The 21,110-nt window shown below is 48.7% G+C and overlaps 1 protein-coding gene across 1 annotated transcript; it reads right to left on the bottom strand.

The window, feature by feature from the left end:
• Nucleotides 1–344: 344 nt before the first annotated feature.
• polr1d (RNA polymerase I and III subunit D) lies at nucleotides 345–21,000 on the bottom strand. Its single transcript, NM_001160585.1, is given in 5 exon segments — nucleotides 345–595; nucleotides 7,791–7,873; nucleotides 10,239–10,315; nucleotides 13,246–13,343; nucleotides 20,932–21,000. Coding segments are annotated over 5 exon segments (348 nt in total). The 5' UTR covers nucleotides 20,974–21,000; the 3' UTR covers nucleotides 345–547.
• Between the last annotated feature and the right edge of the window lie 110 nt (nucleotides 21,001–21,110).

Genomic DNA, 21,110 nt, shown 5'->3' with positions numbered 1-21,110 from the left:
GGGAATAGGGCTCTGGTCAAAAGTAATGTACTATATAGGGAATAGGGTGTTTTGGTCTAAAGTAATGCACTATTTAGGGAATAGGGCTCTGGTCTAAAGTAATGTACTATTTAGGGAATAGGGTGCTCTGGTCTAAAGTAATGCACTATATAGGGAATAGGGTGCTCTGGTCTAAAGTAATGCACTATATAGGGAATAGGGCTCTGGTCTAAAGTAGTGCACTATATAGGGAATAGGGTGCTCTGGTCTAAAGTAGTGCACTATATAGGGAATAGGGTGCCATTTGCGACACACATTCATCTGATTACTGGAATTATAAATCACACCAGTCACGACAAACAAGTCAACTCTCTGATAAAACACTTTACTAAAGTTTAGACAAACAGAATGTCATGCCGACAGGATACTCCTCCAATATTAATACAACATATTGGTGCATTGGGAAATAAATCATTTATCTATCAACAATGTACAGCATTAGGATAGAAATACAGAGTTGTATGTTTCATATCCCGTCAACGGTCCCGCTGGGTCAGCAGTGGGCTCCTCAATCCATGACGTCCTCCTGCTGTGACCTGAACTCACTCACACTCCTCTACACACACACACACACACACACACGTTAACCCAATAACACAGCAGATGCTAAGGTACATCTATCAGTTTAACAGCAGAGATCTAATCGTAAATAACATCTAACAGTCCCCACCAACCTACTGTTTATATCTGACCCTGTCCCCACTACCGTTATAACTGACCCTGTCCCCACTGCTGTTATAACTGACCCTGTCCCCACTGCTGTTATAACTGACCCTGTCCCCACTGCTGTTATAACTGACCCTGTCCCCACTACTGTTATAACTGACCCTGTCCCCACTACTGTTATATCTGACCCTGTCCCCACTACTGTTATAACTGACCCTGTCCCCACTACTGTTATAACGGACCCTGTCCCCACTGACCCTGTCCCCACTGCTGTTATAACTGACCCTGTCCCCACTACTGTTATAACTGACCCTGTCCCCACTACTGTTATAACTGACCCTGTCCCCACTACTGTTATAACGGACCCTGTCCCCACTGACCCTGTCCCCACTGCTGTTATAACTGACCCTGTCCCCACTGCCGTTATAACTGACCCTGTCCCCACTGCTGTTATAACTGACCCTGTCCCCACTACTGTTATAACTGACCCTGTCCCCACTGACCCTGTCCCCACTGACCCTGTCCCCACTGCTGTTATAACTGACCCTGTCCCCACTGCTGTTATAACTGACCCTGTCCCCACTGCTGTTATAACTGACCCTGTCCCCACTACTGTTATAACTGACCCTGTCCCCCACTGCTGTTATAACTGACCCTGTCCCCACTGCTGTTATAACTGACCCTGTCCCCACTGACCCTGTCCCCACTGCTGTTATAACTGACCCTGTCCCCACTACTGTTATAACTGACCCTGTCCCCACTGACCCTGTCCCCACTGCTGTTATAACTGACCCTGTCCCCCACTGCTGTTATAACTGACCCTGTCCCCACTACTGTTATAACTGACCCTGTCCCCACTACTGTTATAACTGACCCTGTCCCCACTGACCCTGTCCCCACTACTGTTATAACTGACCCTGTCCCCACTACTGTTATAACTGACCCTGTCCCCCACTGCTTTTATAACTGACCCTGTCCCCACTGCTGTTATAACTGACCCTGTCCTCACTGCTGTTATAACTGACCCTGTCCCCCACTGCTGTTATAACTGACCCTGTCCCCCACTGCTGTTATAACTGACCCTGTCCCCACTGACCCTGTCCCCACTGCTGTTATAACTGACCCTGTCCCCCACTGCTGTTATAACTGACCCTGTCCCCCACTGACCCTGTCCCCACTGCTGTTATAACTGACCCTGTCCCCCACTGCTGTTATAACTGACCCTGTCCCCACTACTGTTATAACGGACCCTGTCCCCACTACTGTTATAACTGACCCTGTCCCCCACTGCTGTTATAACTGACCCTGTCCCCACTGACCCTGTCCCCACTGCTGTTATAACTGACCCTGTCCCCCACTGACCCTGTCCCCACTGCTGTTATAACTGACCCTGTCCCCCACTGCTGTTATAACTGACCCTGTCCCCACTACTGTTATAACAGACCCTGTCCCCACTACTGTTATAACGGACCCTGTCCCCACTACTGTTATAACTGACCCTGTCCCCACTGCTGTTATAACTGACCCTGTCCCCCACTGCTGTTATAACTGACCCTGTCCCCCACTGCTGTTATAACTGACCCTGTCCCCACTACTGTTATAACGGACCCTGTCCCCACTACTGTTATAACGGACCCTGTCCCCACTACTGTTATAACTGACCCTGTCCCCACTGCTGTTATAACTGACCCTGTCCCCACCAACCTACTGTTTATATCTGACCCTGTCCCCACAACTGTTTATATCTGACCCTGTCCCCACTGCTGTTATAACGGACCCTGTCCCCACTACTGTTATAACTGACCCTGTCCCCACTGCTGTTATAACCGACCCTGTCCCCACTACTGTTATAACTGACCCTGTCCCCACTGACCCTGTCCCCACTGACCCTGTCCCCACTACTGTTATAACCGACCCTGTCCCCACTGCTGTTATAACTGACCCTGTCCCCACTACTGTTATAACAGACCCTGTCCCCACTACTGTTATAACGGACCCTGTCCCCACTACTGTTATAACTGACCCTGTCCCCACTGCTGTTATAACTGACCCTGTCCCCCACTGCTGTTATAACTGACCCTGTCCCCACTACTGTTATAACGGACCCTGTCCCCACTACTGTTATAACGGACCCTGTCCCCACTACTGTTATAACTGACCCTGTCCCCACTGCTGTTATAACTGACCCTGTCCCCACCAACCTACTGTTTATATCTGACCCTGTCCCCACTACTGTTTATATCTGACCCTGTCCCCACTGCTGTTATAACGGACCCTGTCCCCACTACTGTTATAACTGACCCTGTCCCCACTGCTGTTATAACCGACCCTGTCCCCACTACTGTTATAACTGACCCTGTCCCCACTGACCCTGTCCCCACTGACCCTGTCCCCACTACTGTTATAACCGACCCTGTCCCCACTGCTGTTATAACTGACCCTGTCCCCACTACTGTTATAACAGACCCTGTCCCCACTACTGTTATAACGGACCCTGTCCCCACTACTGTTATAACTGACCCTGTCCCCACTGCTGTTATAACTGACCCTGTCCCCCACTGCTGTTATAACTGACCCTGTCCCCACTACTGTTATAACGGACCCTGTCCCCACTACTGTTATAACGGACCCTGTCCCCACTACTGTTATAACTGACCCTGTCCCCACTGCTGTTATAACTGACCCTGTCCCCACCAACCTACTGTTTATATCTGACCCTGTCCCCACTACTGTTTATATCTGACCCTGTCCCCACTGCTGTTATAACGGACCCTGTCCCCACTACTGTTATAACTGACCCTGTCCCCACTGCTGTTATAACCGACCCTGTCCCCACTACTGTTATAACTGACCCTGTCCCCACTGACCCTGTCCCCACTGACCCTGTCCCCACTACTGTTATAACCGACCCTGTCCCCACTGCTGTTATAACTGACCCTGTCCCCACTGCTGTTATAACTGACCCTGTCCCCACTACTGTTATATCTGACCCTGTCCCTACTGACCCTGTCCCCACTGCTGTTATAACTGACCCTGTCCCCACTGCTGTTATAACTGACCCTGTCCCCACTACTGTTATAACTGACCCTGTCCCCACTGCTGTTATAACTGACCCTTTCCCCACTGCTGTTATAACTGACCCTGTCCCCACTGCTGTTACAACTGACACTGTCCCCACTGCTGTTACAACTGACCCTGTCCCCACTACTGTCATAACTGACCCTGTCCCCACTGCTGTTATAACTGACCCTGTCCCCACTGCTGTTATAACTGACCCTGTCCCCACTACTGTCATAACTGACCCTGTCCCCACTGCTGTTATAACTGACCCTGTCCCCACTACTGTTATAACTGACCCTGTCCCCACTACTGTCATAACTGACCCTGTCCCCACTGCTGTTATAACTGACCCTGTCCCCACTGCTGTTATAACTGACCCTGTCCCCACTACTGTTATAACTGACCCTGTCCCCACTACTGTTATAACTGACCCTGTCCCCACTGCTGTTACAGCTGACCCTGTCCCCACTGCTGTTACAGCTGACCCTGTCCCCACTGCTGTTACAGCTGACCCTGTCCCCACTGCTGTTACAGCTGACCCTGTCACCACTACTGTTATAACTGACCCTGTCCCTACCAACCTACTGTTATAACTGACCCTGTCCCCACTGCTGTTATAACTGACCCTGTCCCCACTGCTGTTATAACTGACCCTGTCCCCACTGCTGTTATAACTGACCCTGTCCCCACTACTGTTATAACTGACCCTGTCCCCACTACTGTTATAACTGACCCTGTCCCCACTGACCCTGTCCCCACTGCTGTTATAACTGACCCTGTCCCCACTGCTGTTATAACTGACCCTGTCCCCACTGCTGCTATAACTGACCCTGTCCCCACTGACCCTGTCCCCACTGCTGTTATAACTGACCCTGTCCCCACTACTGTTAGAACTGACCCTGTCCCCACTGACCCTGTCCCCACTGCTGTTACAGCTGACCCTGTCCCCACTGCTGTTACAGCTGACCCTGTCACCACTACTGTTATAACTGACCCTGTCCCCACCAACCTACTGTTATAACTGACCCTGTCCCCACTGCTGTTATAACTGACCCTGTCCCCACTGCTGTTATAACTGACCCTGTCCCCACTGCTGTTATAACTGACCCTGTCCCCACTACTGTTATATCTGACCCTGCCCCCACTACTGTTATATCTGAACCTGTCCCCACTACTGTTATAACTGACCCTGTCCCCACTACTGTTATAACTGACCCTGTCCCCACCAACCTACTGTTTATATCTGACCCTGCCCCCACTACTGTTATATCTGACCCTGTCCCCACTGTTATATCTGACCCTGCCCCCACTACTGTTATATCTGACCCTGTCCCCACTACTGTTATATCTGACCCTGTCCCCACTACTGTTATATCTGACCCTGTCCCCACTACTGGTATATCTGACCCTGTCCCCACTACTGTTATAACTGACCCTGTCCCCACTACTGTTATATCTGACCCTGCCCCCACTACTGTTATATCTGACCCTGTCCCCACTACTGTTATATCTGACCCTGTCCCCACTGCTGTTATAACTGACCCTGTCCCCACTACTGTTATATCTGACCCTGTCCCCACTACTGTTATATCTGACCCTGCCCCCACTACTGTTATAACTGACCCTGTCCCCACTGCTGTTATAACTGACCCTGTCCCCACTACTGTTATAACTGACCCTGTCCCCACCAACCTACTGTTTATAACTGACCCTGTCCCCACTACTGTTATAACTGACCCTGTCCCCACTACTGTTATAACTGACCCTGTCCCCACTGCTGTTACAGCTGACCCTGTCCCCACTGCTGTTACAGCTGACCCTGTCCCCACTGCTGTTACAGCTGACCCTGTCCCCACTGCTGTTACAGCTGACCCTGTCCCCACTGCTGTTATAACTGACCCTGTCCCCACTGCTGTTATAACTGACCCTGTCCCCACTGCTGTTATAACTGACCCTGTCCCCACTACTGTTATAACTGACCCTGTCCCCACTGACCCTGTCCCCACTGCTGTTATAACTGACCCTGTCCCCACTGCTGTTATAACTGACCCTGTCCCCACTGCTGCTATAACTGACCCTGTCCCCACTGACCCTGTCCCCACTGCTGTTATAACTGACCCTGTCCCCACTACTGTTATAACTGACCCTGTCCCCACTGACCCTGTCCCCACTGATCCTGTCCCCACTGCTGTTATAACTGACCCTGTCCCACTACTGTTATAACTGACCCTGTCCCCACTGCTGTTATAACCGACCCTGTCCCCACTGCTGTTACAGCTGACCCTGTCACCACTACTGTTATAACTGACCCTGTCCCCACCAACCTACTGTTATAACTGACCCTGTCCCCACTGCTGTTATAACTGACCCTGTCCCCACCACTGTTATAACTGACCCTGTCCCCACTGACCCTGTCCCCACTGATCCTGTCCCCACTGCTGTTATAACTGACCCTGTCCCACTACTGTTATAACTGACCCTGTCCCCACCAACCTACTGTTTATATCTGACCCTGTCCCCACTGCTGTTATAACCGACCCTGTCCCTACCAACCTACTGTTATAACTGACCCTGTCCCCACTGCTGTTATAACCGACCCTGTCCCCACTGCTGTTACAGCTGACCCTGTCACCACTGCTGTTATAACCGACCCTGTCCCTACCAACCTACTGTTATAACTGACCCTGTCCCCACTGCTGTTATAACCGACCCTGTCCCCACTACTGTTATAACTGACCCTGTCCCTACCAACCTACTGTTATAACTGACCCTGTCCCCACTGCTGTTATAACCGACCCTGTCCCCACTGCTGTTACAGCTGACCCTGTCACCACTACTGTTATAACTGACCCTGTCCCCACCAACCTACTGTTATAACTGACCCTGTCCCCACTGCTGTTATAACTGACCCTGTCCCCACCACTGTTATAACTGACCCTGTCCCCACTGCTGTTATAACTGACCCTGTCCCCACTGCTGTTATAACTGACCCTGTCCCCACCACTGTTATAACTGACCCTGTCCCCACTGCTGTTATAACTGACCCTGTCCCCACTGCTGTTATAACTGACCCTGTCCCCACCGCTGTTATAACTGACCCTGTCCCCACTACTGTTATATCTGACCCTGCCCCCACTACTGTTATATCTGACCCTGTCCCCACTACTGTTATAACTGATCCTGTCCCCACTACTGTTATATCTGACCCTGTCCCCACTACTGTTATATCTGACCCTGTCCCCACTACTGTTATATCTGACCCTGTCCCCACTACTGTTATATCTGACCCTGTCCCCACTACTGTTATATCTGACCCTGCCCCCACTACTGTTATAACTGACCCTGTCCCCACTACTGTTATAACTGACCCTGTCCCCACCAACCTACTGTTTATATCTGACCCTGTCCCCACTACTGTTATAACGGACCCTGTCCCCACTACTGTTATATCTGACCCTGTCCCCACTACTGTTATATCTGACCCTGCCCCCACTACTGTTATAACTGACCCTGTCCCCACTACTGTTATAACTGACCCTGTCCCCACCAACCTACTGTTTATATCTGACCCTGTCCCCACTACTGTTATATCTGACCCTGCCCCCACTACTGTTATATCTGACCCTGTCCCCACTACTGTTATAACTGACCCTGTCCCCACTGCTGTTATAACTGACCCTGTCCCCACTACTGTTATAACTGACCCTGTCCCCACTGCTGTTATAACTGACCCTGTCCCCACTGACCCTGTCCCCACCACTGTTATAACTGACCCTGTCCCCACCACTGTTATAACTGACCCTGTCCCCACCACTGTTATAACTGACCCTGTCCCCACTACTGTTATAACTGACCCTGTCCCCACAGACCCTGGGTTGGAAGGATGGTGGTACCTGACCCTGTCCCCACAGACCCTGGGTTGGAAGGATGGTGGTACCTGACCCTGTCCCCACAGACCCTGGGTTGGAAGGATGGTGGTACCTGACCCTGACCCCACAGACCCTGGGTTGGAAGGATGGTGGTACCTGGAAGGTGTTGAGGACGTGTTGACAGACATCACTGAGCTCATTCAGTCCTCTTCTCAAAGGTTCCACAGCTGGAACCCCACCTGGAACAGACAGAGACACACACACACAGAGACACACACACACACACACACACACACACAGAGACACACACACACAGCGAGACACACACACACAGCGAGACACACACACACACACAGAGACACACACACACACAGAGAGAGACACACACACAGAGAGAGACACACACATACCGACACATACAGGTCATAGTTTGTAAAAGCTGTGGAGGCTAGTGGCTACATCCCACCAATAGAATGACATGCTGTCGTTACTGCAGTATGTAGACCGACAGGAAACATGCTGACTGGGGATTTCTATTAGGCATGTCAGCAAGTAGTTGTGTTACACACAGGGCAGAGTGGGTGGAGGAGAGAAGAACACAGGGCAGAGTGGGTGGAGGAGAGAAGAACACAGGGCAGAGTGGGTGGATGAGAGAAGAACACAGGGCAGAGTGGCTGGATGAGAGAAGGACACAGGGCAGAGTGGCTGGAGGAGAGAAGGACACAGGGCAGAGGGTTGAGTAGAGAAGGACACAGGGCAGAGGGTGGAGTAGAGAAGGACACAGGGCAGAGGGTGGAGTAGAGAAGGACACAGGGCAGAGGGTGGAGTAGAGAAGGACACAGGGCAGAGGGTTGAGTAGAGAAGGACACAGGGCAGAGGGTGGAGTAGAGAAGGACACAGGGCAGAGGGTGGAGTAGAGAAGGACACAGGGCAGAGGGTGGAGTAGAGAAGGACACAGGGCAGAGGGTGGAGTAGAGAAGGACACAGGGCAGAGGGTTGAGTAGAGAAGGACACGGGGCAGAGGGTGGAGTAGAGAAGGACACAGGGCAGAGTGGGTGGAGGAGAGAAAGACACAGGGCAGAGGGTGGAGTAGAGAAGGACACAGGGCAGTGGGTGGAGGAGAGAAGGACACAGGGCAGAGGGTGGAGTAGAGAAGGACACAGGGCAGAGGGTGGAGTAGAGAAGGACACAGGGCAGAGGGTGGAGTAGAGAAGGACACAGGGCAGAGGGTGGAGTAGAGAAGGACACAGGGCAGAGGGTGGAGTAGATAAGGACACAGGGCAGAGGGTGGAGTAGAGAAGGACACAGGGCAGAGGGTGGAGTAGAGAAGGACACAGGGCAGAGGGTGGAGTAGAGAAGGACACAGGGCAGTGGGTGGAGGAGAGAAGGACACAGGGCAGAGTGGGTGGAGGAGAGAAAGACACAGGGCAGTGGGTGGAGGAGAGAAGCACACAGGGCAGTGGGTGGAGGAGAGAAAGACACAGGGCAGAGTGGGTGGAGGAGAGAAAGACACAGGGCAGAGTGGGTGGAGGAGAGAAGCACACAGGGCAGAGTGGGTGGAGGAGAGAAAGACACAGGGCAGTGGGTGGAGGAGAGAAGGACACAGGGCAGTGGGTGGAGGAGAGAAGGACACAGGGCAGTGGGTGGAGGAGAGAAGGACACAGGGCAGTGGGTGGAGGAGAGAAGGACACAGGGCAGAGGGTGGAGTAGAGAAGGACACAGGGCAGAGGGTGGAGTAGAGAAGGACACAGGGCAGTGGGTGGAGGAGAGAAGCACACAGGGCAGTGGGTGGAGGAGAGAAGGACACAGGGCAGTGGGTGGAGGAGAGAAGGACACAGGGCAGAGTGGGTGGAGGAGAGAAAGACACAGGGCAGAGTGGGTGGATGAGAGAAGGACACAGGGCAGAGGGTGGAGTAGAGAAGGACACAGGGCAGAGTGGGTGGAGGAGAGAAAGACACAGGGCAGAGTGGGTGGATGAGAGAAAGACACAGGGCAGTGGGTGGAGTAGAGAAGCACAGAGGGTGGAGGAGAGAAGAACACAGGGCAGAGGGTGGAGGAGAGAAGAACAGAGGGTGGAGGAGAGAAGAACAGAGGGTGGAGGAGAGAAGCACAGAGGGTGGAGGAGAGAAGAACAGAGGGTGGAGGAGAGAAGAACAGAGGGTGGAGGAGAGAAGAACAGAGGGTGGAGGAGAGAAGAACAGAGGGTGGAGGAGAGAAGAACAGAGGGTGGAGGAGAGAAGAACAGAGGGTGGAGGAGAGAAGAACAGAGGGTGGAGGAGAGAAGAACAGAGGGTGGAGGAGAGAAGAACAGAGGGTGGAGTAGAGAAGCACAGAGGGTGGAGTAGAGAAGAACAGAGGGTGGAGGAGAGAAGAACAGAGGGTGGAGGAGAGAAGAACAGAGGGTGGAGGAGAGAAGAACAGAGGGTGGAGGAGAGAAGAACAGAGGGTGGAGGAGAGAAGAACAGAGGGTGGAGGAGAGAAGAACAGAGGGTGGAGGAGAGAAGAACAGAGGGTGGAGGAGAGAAGAACAGAGGGTGGAGGAGAGAAGAACAGAGGGTGGAGGAGAGAAGAACAGAGGGTGGAGGAGAGTTGTCTCCTACGTACCTCGGGTCTGGATGCGGAAGTTGATTTTGCTCTCAGAGGGGTGAGTGATGCTGTAACCACAGAAGTCTACATCCAGGCTAAACACACAGCAGAAACAGACCATTACACACAGTAAGACCCATCACTATGGTGAGGCATTACATAGGAGGGAGCAATATAACCAAGGATAAACCAAGCCCAACTAATGGCAAGGTGGACACCTACTGACAACAACACATCTCAATGGTGGCTGGTGGCTGTGGAGCAGGGGCTAGGGGCAAGGCCTGGATTATGGCCCTGTATCAGAGGAGCTTGGTTGCCCAGGGTTAAGGGTCAGAGGTTAGGGTGTCAAGGACTAACCTGATCATGAAGCGGAGGAAGTTAGGGTTAGAGGTCAGAGGTTAGGGTTAAATTAGGGTTTTAAGTTAGGGTTAAGGGTTAGAGGTTAGGGGTCAGGTAATAACCTCTCCATGACGTTGTAGCAGAGGGAGTTAGGGTTAGAGGTTAAAGGTCAGGTAATAACCTCTCCATGACGTTGTAGCAGAGGGGGTTAGGGATTAGAGGTCAGGTAATAACCTCTCCATGATGTTGCAGCAGAGGGAGTTGGGGTTAGAGGTCAGGGGTTAAAGTTCAGGTAATAACCTCTCCATGACGTTGTAGCAGAAGGAGTTAGGGGTTAGAGGTCAGGTAATAACCTCTCCATGATGTTGTAGCAGAGGAGTTAGGGTTAGAGGTTAAAGGTCAGGTAATAACCTATCCATGACGTTGTAGCAGAGGGAGTTAGGGGTTAAAGTTCAGGTAATAACCTCTCCATGACGTTGTAGCAGAGGGAGTTAGGGGTTAGAGGTCAGGTAATAACCTCTCCATGATGTTGCAGCAGAGGGAGTTGGGGGTTAGAGGTTAGGGGTTAAAGGTCAGGTAATAACCTCTTCATGACGTTGTAGCAGAGGGAGTTAGGGGCTAGAGGTTAAAGGTCAGGTAATAACCTCTCCATGACGATGTAGCAGAGGGAGTTAGGGTTAGGGGTTAAAGGTCAGGTAATAACCTCTCCATGATGTTGTAGCAGAGGGAATTAGGGGTTAGAGGTTAGGGGTCAGGTAATAACCTCTCCATGACGTTGTAGCAGAGGGAATTAGGGGTTAGAGGTTAGGGGTCAGGTAATAACCTCTCCATGACGTTGTAGCAGAGGGAGTTAGGGTTAGAGGTCAGGTAATAACCTCTCCATGACGTTGTAGCAGAGGGAGTTAGGGGTTAGAGGTCAGGTAATAATCTCTCCATGATGTTGTAGCAGAGGGAGTTGGGGTTAGAGGTTAGGGGTTAAAGGTCAGGTAATAACCTCTTCATGACATTGTAGCAGAGGGAGTTAGGGGCTAGAGGTCAGGTAATAACCATTCCATGATGTTGTAGCAGAGGAGTTAGGGTTAGAGGTTAAAGGTCAGGTAATAACCTATCCATGACGTTGTAGCAGAGGGAGTTAGGGGTTAAAGTTCAGGTAATAACCTCTCCATGACATTGTAGCAGAGGGAGTTAGGGGTTAGAGGTCAGGTAATAACCTCTCCATGATGTTGCAGCAGAGGGAGTTGGGGGTTAGAGGTTAGGGGTTAAAGGTCAGGTAATAACCTCTTCATGACGTTGTAGCAGAGGGAGTTAGGGGCTAGAGGTTAAAGGTCAGGTAATAACCTCTCCATGACGATGTAGCAGAGGGAGTTAGGGTTAGGGGTTAAAGGTCAGGTAATAACCTCTCCATGATGTTGTAGCAGAGGGAATTAGGGGTTAGAGGTTAGGGGTCAGGTAATAACCTCTCCATGACGTTGTAGCAGAGGGAATTAGGGGTTAGAGGTTAGGGGTCAGGTAATAACCTCTCCATGACGTTGTAGCAGAGGGAGTTAGGGTTAGAGGTCAGGTAATAACCTCTCCATGACGTTGTAGCAGAGGGAGTTAGGGGTTAGAGGTCAGGTAATAATCTCTCCATGATGTTGTAGCAGAGGGAGTTGGGGTTAGAGGTTAGGGGTTAAAGGTCAGGTAATAACCTCTTCATGACATTGTAGCAGAGGGAGTTAGGGGCTAGAGGTCAGGTAATAACCATTCCATGATGTTGTAGCAGAGGGAGTTAGGGGTTAGAGGTCAGGTAATAACCTCTCCATGACATTGTAGCAGAGGGAGTTAGGGGCTAGAGGTCAGGTAATAACCATTCCATGACATTGTAGCAGAGGGAGTTAGGGGCTAGAAGTCAGGTAATAACCTCTCCATGATGTTGTAGCAGAGGGAATTAGGGGTTAGAGGTTAGGGGATAGGTAATAACCTCTCCATGACGATGTAGCAGAGGGAGTTGGGGTTAGGGGTTAAAGGTCAGGTAATAACCTCTCCATGATGTTGTAGCAGAGGGAATTAGGGGTTAGAGGTTAGGGGTCAGGTAATAACCTCTTTATGACATTGTAGCAGAGGGAGTTAGGGGCTAGAGGTTAGGGGTCAGGTAATAACCTCTTCATGACATTGTAGCAGAGGGAGTTAGGGGCTAGAGGTCAGGTAATAACCTCTCCATGACGTTGTAGCAGAGGGAGTTAGGGGTTAGAGGTCAGGTAATAATCTCTCCATGATGTTGTAGCAGAGGGAGTTGGGGTTAGAGGTTAGGGGTTAAAGGTCAGGTAATAACCTCTCCATGACGTTGTAGCAGAGGGAGTTAGGGGTTAGGTAATAACCTCTTCATGACATTGTAGCAGAGGGAGTTAGGGGCTAGAAGTCAGGTAATAACCTCTCCATGATGTTGTAGCAGAGGGAGTTAGGGGTTAGAGGTTAGGGGTTAGAGGTCAGGTAATAACCTCTCCATGATGTTGTAGCAGAGGGAGTTAGGGTTAGGTAATAACCTCTCCATGATGTTGTAGCAGAGGGAGTTAGGGGTTAGGTAATAACCTCTTCATGACGTTGTAGCAGAGGGAGTTAGGGTTAGAGGTTAAGGGTCAGGGACTAACCTCTCGATGATGTTGTAGCAGAGGGAGTTAGGGTTAGAGGTTAAGGGTCAGGGACTAACCTCTTCATAACCATGTAACGTAGAGAGTTCCCCAGAGTGTGATCCTCCTCATGAAGAACAAACGTCACACAGCCTTCGTCTGTTCCATCAGCCTGCACCTGGAGACACAGATACAACCATCAGACCCTTAAACAGCCACCTCCCAGTACTCTACCCTGAACCTTAGTCACTAGCCGGCTAACACCCGGTACTCTACCCTGCACCTCAGGGCAGCAATCTATGTACGTAGTCATTCAACACTAATAGATACTGTTTTACCCACTTATTTCTACACTGTAGTCTAGTTAATCATCCCATATAACTACTGCCGTCCACACCTTTTCTACTGTCTATAAACACCATACTCTATAAACTATTACTATACACCCCGGTTTTCTTAAAGTGAAATTTACCCAGTAAAATATTACTTGAGTAAAAGTCTAAAAGTATTTGGTTATAAATATACTTAAGTATCAAACATACATGTAAAATTTAGCCAAGGGAACACTCCAACACTCAGATGTAATTTACAAAAGATGCATGTGTTCAGTGAGTCCTTCAGATCAGAGGCACAAGGGATGACCAAGAGTTGAGTCTTGATAATAGTGTGAATTTGATAATTTTCCGGTCCTGCTAAGCATTCAAAATGTAATGAGTACTTTTGGGTGTCAGGGAAAATAGAGTAAAAAGTACAAGATTTTCTTTACAAATGTAGTGAAGAAAATATATAAATCGTAAAGTACAGATATCCCAAAAAACTACCTAAGTAGTACTTTAAAGTATTTTTACTTAAAACTTCATATGGCTGCAGGGGCAGTATTGAGTAGCTTGGATGAAAATGTGCCCATTGTAAACGGCCAGCTCCTCAGTCTCAGTTGCTAATATACGCATATTATTATTAGTATTGGATAGAAAACACTCTAAAGTTTCCAAAACTGTCAAAATATTGTCTGTGAGTATAACAGAACTGATATTGCAGGCGAAACCCTGAGGAAAATCAAAACAGGAAGTGGCTTCTATTTTGAAATCTCCATGTTCCATAGCCTCCCTTTGCTCCATTTAAAGGGATATGAACCAGATTACTTTTCCTATCGCTTCTTCAAGGTGGCAACAGTCTTCAGACATAGTTTCAGGCTTTTATTTTGAAAAATGAGCCAGAAAGATAACATCGCGTAAAATGGTCACATGAGTTTTGTTCGCGCAACAGTTTGGACAGCTATTGCTTTTCCCTCTCCTACTGTGAAAGACATTTGCGGTTGATATATTATCGATTATATATTTTAAAAACAACCTGAGGATTGATTATAAAAAACGTTTGACATGTTTCTGTGAACATTATGGAAACTATTTGGAATTTGTCTGCGTTGTCGTGACCGCTCTTTCCTGTGGATTTCTAGACATAACGCGCCAAAAAAACGGAGGTATTTTGGATATAAAATAATCTTTATGGAACAAAAGGAACATTTGCTGTGTAACTGGGAGTCTCGTGAGTGAAAACATCCGAAGATAAACAAAATAGTTGACTTCCGGCGCCGACAGAGATGGCCGCCTCGCTTCGCATTCCTAGGAAACTATGCAGTTTTTTGTTTTTTTACGTGTTATTTCTTACATTAGTACCCCAGGTCATCTTAGGTTTCATTACATACAGTCGAGAAGAACTACTGAATATAAGAGCAGCGTCAACTCACCATCAGTACGACCAAGAATATGACTTTCGCGAAGCGGATCCTGTGTTCTGCCTTTCACCCAGGACAACGGAATGGATCCCAGCCGGCGACCCCCAAAAAAACTACTTCATAAAGGGGGAAACGAAGCGGTCTTCTGGTCAGACTCCAGAGACGGGCACATCGTGCACCACTCCCTAGCATTCTTCTCGCCAATGTCCAGTCTCTTGACAACAAGGTTGATGAAATCCGAGCAAGGGTAGCATTCCAGAGGGACATCAGAGACTGTAACGTTCTTTGCTTTACAGAAACATGGCTCACTGGAGAGACGCTATCGGAGTCGGTGCAGCCAGCTGGTTTCTCCACGCATCGCGCCGACAGAAACAAACATCTTTCTGGTAAGAAGAGGGGCGGGGGCGTATGCTTCATGGTTAACGAGACGTGGTGTGGACACAACAACATACAGGAACTCAAGTCCTTCTGTTCGCCTGATTTAGAATTCCTCACAATCAAATGTCGACCGCATTATCTATCAAGGGAATTCTCTTCGATTATAATCACAGCCGTATATATTCCCCCCAAAGCAGACACATCAATGGCTCTGAACAAACTTTATTTGACTCTTTGCAAACTGGAATCCATATATCCTGAGGCTACATTCATTGTAGCTGGGGATTTTAACAAGGCTAATCTGAAAACAAAACTCCCTAAATTGTATCAGCATATCGATTGCGCAACCAGGGCTGAAAAAACCTTGGATCATTGCTATTCTAACTTCCGCGACGCATATAAGGCCCTGCCCCGCTCTCCTTTCGGAAAAGCTGACCACGACTCCATTTTGTTGATCCCTGCCTACAGACAGAAACTAAGACAAGAAGCTCCTGCGCTGAGGTCTGTTCAACGCTGGTCCGACCAATCTGATTCCACACTCCAAGACTGCTGCCATCACGTGGACTGGGATATGTTTCGTATTGCGTCAAACAACAACATTGACGAATACGCTGATTCGGTGAGCGAGTTCATTAGAAAGTGGGTTGAAGATGTCGTTCCCATAGCAACGATTAAAACACTCTCAAACCAGAAACCGTGGATTGATGGCAGCATTTGCGTGAAACTGAAAGCGCGAACCACTGCTTTTAATCAGGGCAAGGTGACCGGAAACATGACCGAATACAAACAGTGTAGCTATTCCCTCCGCAAGGCAATCAAACAAGCTAAGCGTCAGTATAGAGACAAAGTAGAATCTCAATTCAACGGCTCAGACACAAGAGGTATGTGGCAGGGTCTACAGTCAATCACGGACTACAAGAAGAAAACCAGCCCCGTCACGGACCAGGATGTCTTGCTCCCAGGCAGACTAAATAACTTTTTTGCCCGCTTTGAGGACAATACAGTGCCACTAACACGGCCCGCAACCAAAACATGCGGACTCTCCTTCACTGCAGCCGACGTGAGGAAAACATTTAAACGTGTCAACCCTCGCAAGGCTGCAGGCCCAGACGGCATCCCCAGCCGCGCCCTCAGGGCATGCGCAGACCAGCTGGCTGGTGTGTTTACGGACATATTCAATCAATCCCTATCCCAGTCTGTTGTTCCCACATGCTTCAAGAGGGCCACCATTGTTCCTGTTCCCAAAAAAGCTAAGGTAACTGAGCTAAACGACTAACGCCCCTTAGCACTTACTTCCGTCATCATGAAGTGCTTTGAGAGACTAGTCAAGGACCATATCACCTCCACCCTACCTGACACCCTAGACCCACTCCAATTTGCTTACCACCCAAATAGGTCCACAGACGATGCAATCTCAACCACACTGCACACTGCCCTAACCCATCTGGACAAGAGGAATACCTATGTGAGAATGCTGTTCATCGACTACAGCTCGGCATTTAACACCATAGTGCCCTCCAAGCTCGTCATCAAGCTCGAGACCCTGGGTCTCGACCCCGCCCTGTGCAACTGGGTACTGGACTTCCTGACGGGCCACCCCCAGGTGGTGAGGGTAGGCAACAACATCTCCACCCCGCTGATCCTCAACACTGGGGCCCCACAAAGGTGTGTTCTGAGCCCTCTCCTGTACTCCCTGTTCACCCACGACTGCGTGGCCACGCACGCCTCCAACTCAATCATCAAGTTTGCGGACGACACAACAGTGGTAGGCTTGATTACCAACAACGACGAGACGGCCTACAGGGAGGAGGTGAGGGCCCTCGGAGCGTGGTGTCAGGAAAATAACCTCACACTCAACGTCAACAAAACTAAGGAGATGATTGTGGACTTCAGGAAACAGCAGAGGGAACACCCCCCTATCCACATCGATGGACCAGTAGTGGAGAGGGTAGTAAGTTTAAAGTTCCTCGGCGTACACATCACAGACAAACTGAATTGGTCCACCCACACAGACAGCATCGTGAAGAAGGCGCAGCAGCGCCTCTTCAACCTCAGGAGGCTGAAGAAATTTGGCTTGTCACCAAAAGCACTCAAACTTCTACAGATGCACAATCGAGAGCATCCTGCCGGGCTGTATCACCGCCTGGTACGGCAACTGCTCCGCCCACAACCGTAAGGCTCTACAGAGGGTAGTGAGGTCTGCACAACGCATCACCAGGGGCAAACTACCTGCCCTCCAGGACACCTACACCACCCGATGTCACAGGAAGGCCATAAAGATCATCAAGGACAACAACCACCCGAGCCACTGCCTGTTCATCCCACTATCATCCAGAAGGCGAGGTCAGTACAGGTGCATCAAAGCTGGGACCGAGAGACTGAAAAACAGCTTCTATCTCAAGGCCATCAGACTGTTAAACAGCCACCACTAACATTGAGTGGCTGCTGCCAACACTCAACACTCACTCACTCACAACTCATTCATTGAATGTAGGTAGCGCTATGCTATTCAGCGGTTGTTGATGACACTTATCCCGTTAACGGGATTGCAGCCATAACAAGTTAAGCACTTTACACCACTGTTGCTAGTTACCCATTCTAAAACAATTTTACTGTTGCAGCCAACATCTATACTGTTCAGTTGACAGCGTACATGGATACACAGGCTTTATTCAAGGTCAGTGGAAGGTCATTAGTGAGACACAGAAAACAATAATGGCCCAAGCCGGCTGCCCTGCGGTACACCACATTCAACTGAATTTGCATTAGAGAGGCTTCCATTAAAGAAAACCCTCTGTTATATTGGATAGGTAACTGTCCAGCCATGATAAGGCAAATTATGGGAATCCATATAGGGTGCTTTTATTTTTCTTGTGCAGCGTAATGACCTTTGCCTCCTTCCAGGCCTAAGAGCACACCCCGTCTTCTAGGCTTAGATAGAAGATGTGCCAAATAGCATCGCAATGTATTCCACTACCAACTTAATATCCAAGTTCAGTTCCAGGTGGTTTGTCCTAATTCATAGATAGCAAATATCTTCTTCACCTCATCCACACAAATTGAAAACTACAGCGCTCATCTTTCATTATTTTGGTCCGTTATGCAGGAATATGAAGGATCAGCATGTTGTTTTGAAGGTCATGCCTAACTTTCCTCAAAATCATTATTAAAGTGGTTGGCAATATCAAAGGGTTTTGTTATGAATGAGCCATCAGTCTCAATGGAACTCAGTTAGCTTCTCTGCCTAGCTACTCCTTTTCACTATCATTCCTTATAGAATGCATCTTTATTCCATAGTAGTTTCTTCTTTTTGTTTAGTTACGTGATTTCTCTGTATGTTTGCCAATCTGCTGTGTTGCCAGATTTATTTTCCATTCCCATATCACCACCACCATCACCACCACCATCACCATCACCATCATCATCCCTTTCAGTCAATACAGTTTTTCAGTTCATCATCTATCCATGGGGATTTGGTAGATCTACCAGTCAGTTAGTTTATTGATGCCTGTCAGTAACCTGAAAAAGCAGTTTCAGAAATGCTTCAAGTGCAGCATCAGACCATCTCATTTACACACGCATCAGACCATCTTATTTACACACGTATCAGACCATCTCATTTACACACGTATCAGACCGTTCTTATTTACACACGTATCAGACCATCTCATTTACACACGTATCAGACCGTTCTTATTTACACACGTATCAGACCATCTCATTTACACACGCATCAGACCATCTCATCTACATAAGCGTACAGAGGCCCATTATCAGCAACCATCACTCCTATGTTCCAATGGCACGTTGTGTTAGCTAATCCACATTTATCATTTTAAAAGACTAATTGGTCATTAGAAAACCCTTTTGCAATTATGTTAGCACAGCTGAAAACGGTTGTCCTGATTAAAGAAACAATAAAACTGCCCATTTGTGGGTTCAATTACAGGCTCAAAATGGCCAGAAACAAAGACATTTCTTCTGAAACTCATCAGTCTATTCTTGTTCTCAGAAATGAAAGCTATTCCATGTGAGAAATTGCCAAGAAACGGAATATCTCGTACAAAGCTGTGTACTACTCCCTTCACAGAACAGCGCAAACTGTCTCTAACCAAAATAGAAAGAGGAGTGGGAGGCCTCGGGGCACAACTGAGCAAGAGGACAAGTACATAAGAGTCTAGTTTGAGAAACAGACGCTTCACAAGTCCTCAACTGGCAGCTTCATTAAATAGTACCCGTTAAATAGTACCAGTCTCAACGTCAACAGTGAAGAGGCGACTCTGGGATGCTGGCCTTCTACGCAGAGTTCCTCTGTCCAGTGTCTGTGTTCTTTTGCCCATCTTAATATTTTATTTTTATTGGCCAGTCTGACATATGGCTATTTCTTTGCAACTCTGCTGGCCCTTGAATGTACACAGAGAGCTAATATTAATAATATGCATGTCAATCTCTCCTGGCTGAAAGTGGAGGAGATTGACTTCATCACTACTTGTATTTATGAGAGGTATTGACATGTTGAATGCATCAAGCCGTCTGTCTAAACTACTGGCCCATAGCTCGGACACCCATGCATACCCCACAAGACATGTCATCAGAGACCTCTTCACAGTCCCCAAGTCCAGAACAGACTATGGGAGGCACACAGTACTACATAGAGCCATGACTACATGGAACTCTATTCCACATCAGGTAACTGATGCAAGCAGTACAAGTAGATAAAAAAACATAAAAATACACCTTATGGAACAGTGAACACACACACGCGTTGTACTGTAGATATGTGTGTAACAGTATAACTTTAGACCGTCCCCTCGTCCATACCCGGGCGCGAACCAGGGACCCTCTGCACACATCAACAACAGTCACCCACGAAGCATCGTTACCCACGAAGCATCGCTCCACAAAAGCCGCGGCCCTTGCAGAGCAAGGGGAACCACTACTTCAAGGTCTCAGAACAAGTGACGTCACCAATTGAAACACTATTTTGCGGGCACCACCGCTAACTAAGCTAGCCGTTTCACATCCGTTACACTCACCCCCCTTTTGACCTCCTCCTTTTCCGCAGCAACCAGTGATCCGGGTCAACAGCATCAATGTAACAGTAGACCGTCCCCTCGCCGATACCCGGGCGCGAACCAGGGACCCTGGTTCACATCCGTTACATGTGGTAGTGGTGGAGAAGTGGCTTGAGGGCCTGAATGTATTGTAATGTTTTTTTAAATTGTATAAACTGCCTTAATTTTTCTGTACCCCACGAAGAGTAGCGTACACAGGTGTAATTGCCTTTAAATAAACTAAATATAATGGAAACATCCCCCAGTGGACGCTGTCTAAATTCCAGGTTACATTTACGAGTTGTCAAAACAAACCCTAGATAACTGGCAACACAGGCAGTATGGATCAGGCTTAATTAAAATAATTATGTACATTGTGTATTTGAGTTAACAGTACCTGGTCTGACATAACGCTACTGTAGTCAAATCATGACCAGTGCCGGTGAATCTTCTTCCACACGAACCGTGGAAAACTCAGCCTGCCATTACACGATGAGGCTGCCTTTGCCGAATTATGGCACCACATGAGAACCATTTCAGACAACTATTCAGAGGCATATTTTCATGCCCTGTTCGATAAAGTAGTTCGCAACACTTACCATCTCCAATACCGATTTCTTTTCTCCATCTACCCCAGCCATGCTTGAAAAAAAAAAACACTCGACTGCAAAGTTTCCTGTTTTGTCGCGTAAATGTGACATACATGTGACGTTGGTCTGACACAACCAGGAAGTAGCTGCACACCAGGAAGTGTAGTTCAACATTCTGCATGCATATT

This window comes from Oncorhynchus mykiss, chromosome 14 (genome assembly GCF_057628025.1).
Source record: "Oncorhynchus mykiss isolate SJ-2025 chromosome 14, ASM5762802v1, whole genome shotgun sequence".
In the NCBI taxonomy this organism is placed as follows: domain Eukaryota; kingdom Metazoa; phylum Chordata; class Actinopteri; order Salmoniformes; family Salmonidae; genus Oncorhynchus; species Oncorhynchus mykiss.
This window is presented reverse-complemented; position numbering and strand designations above follow the sequence as displayed.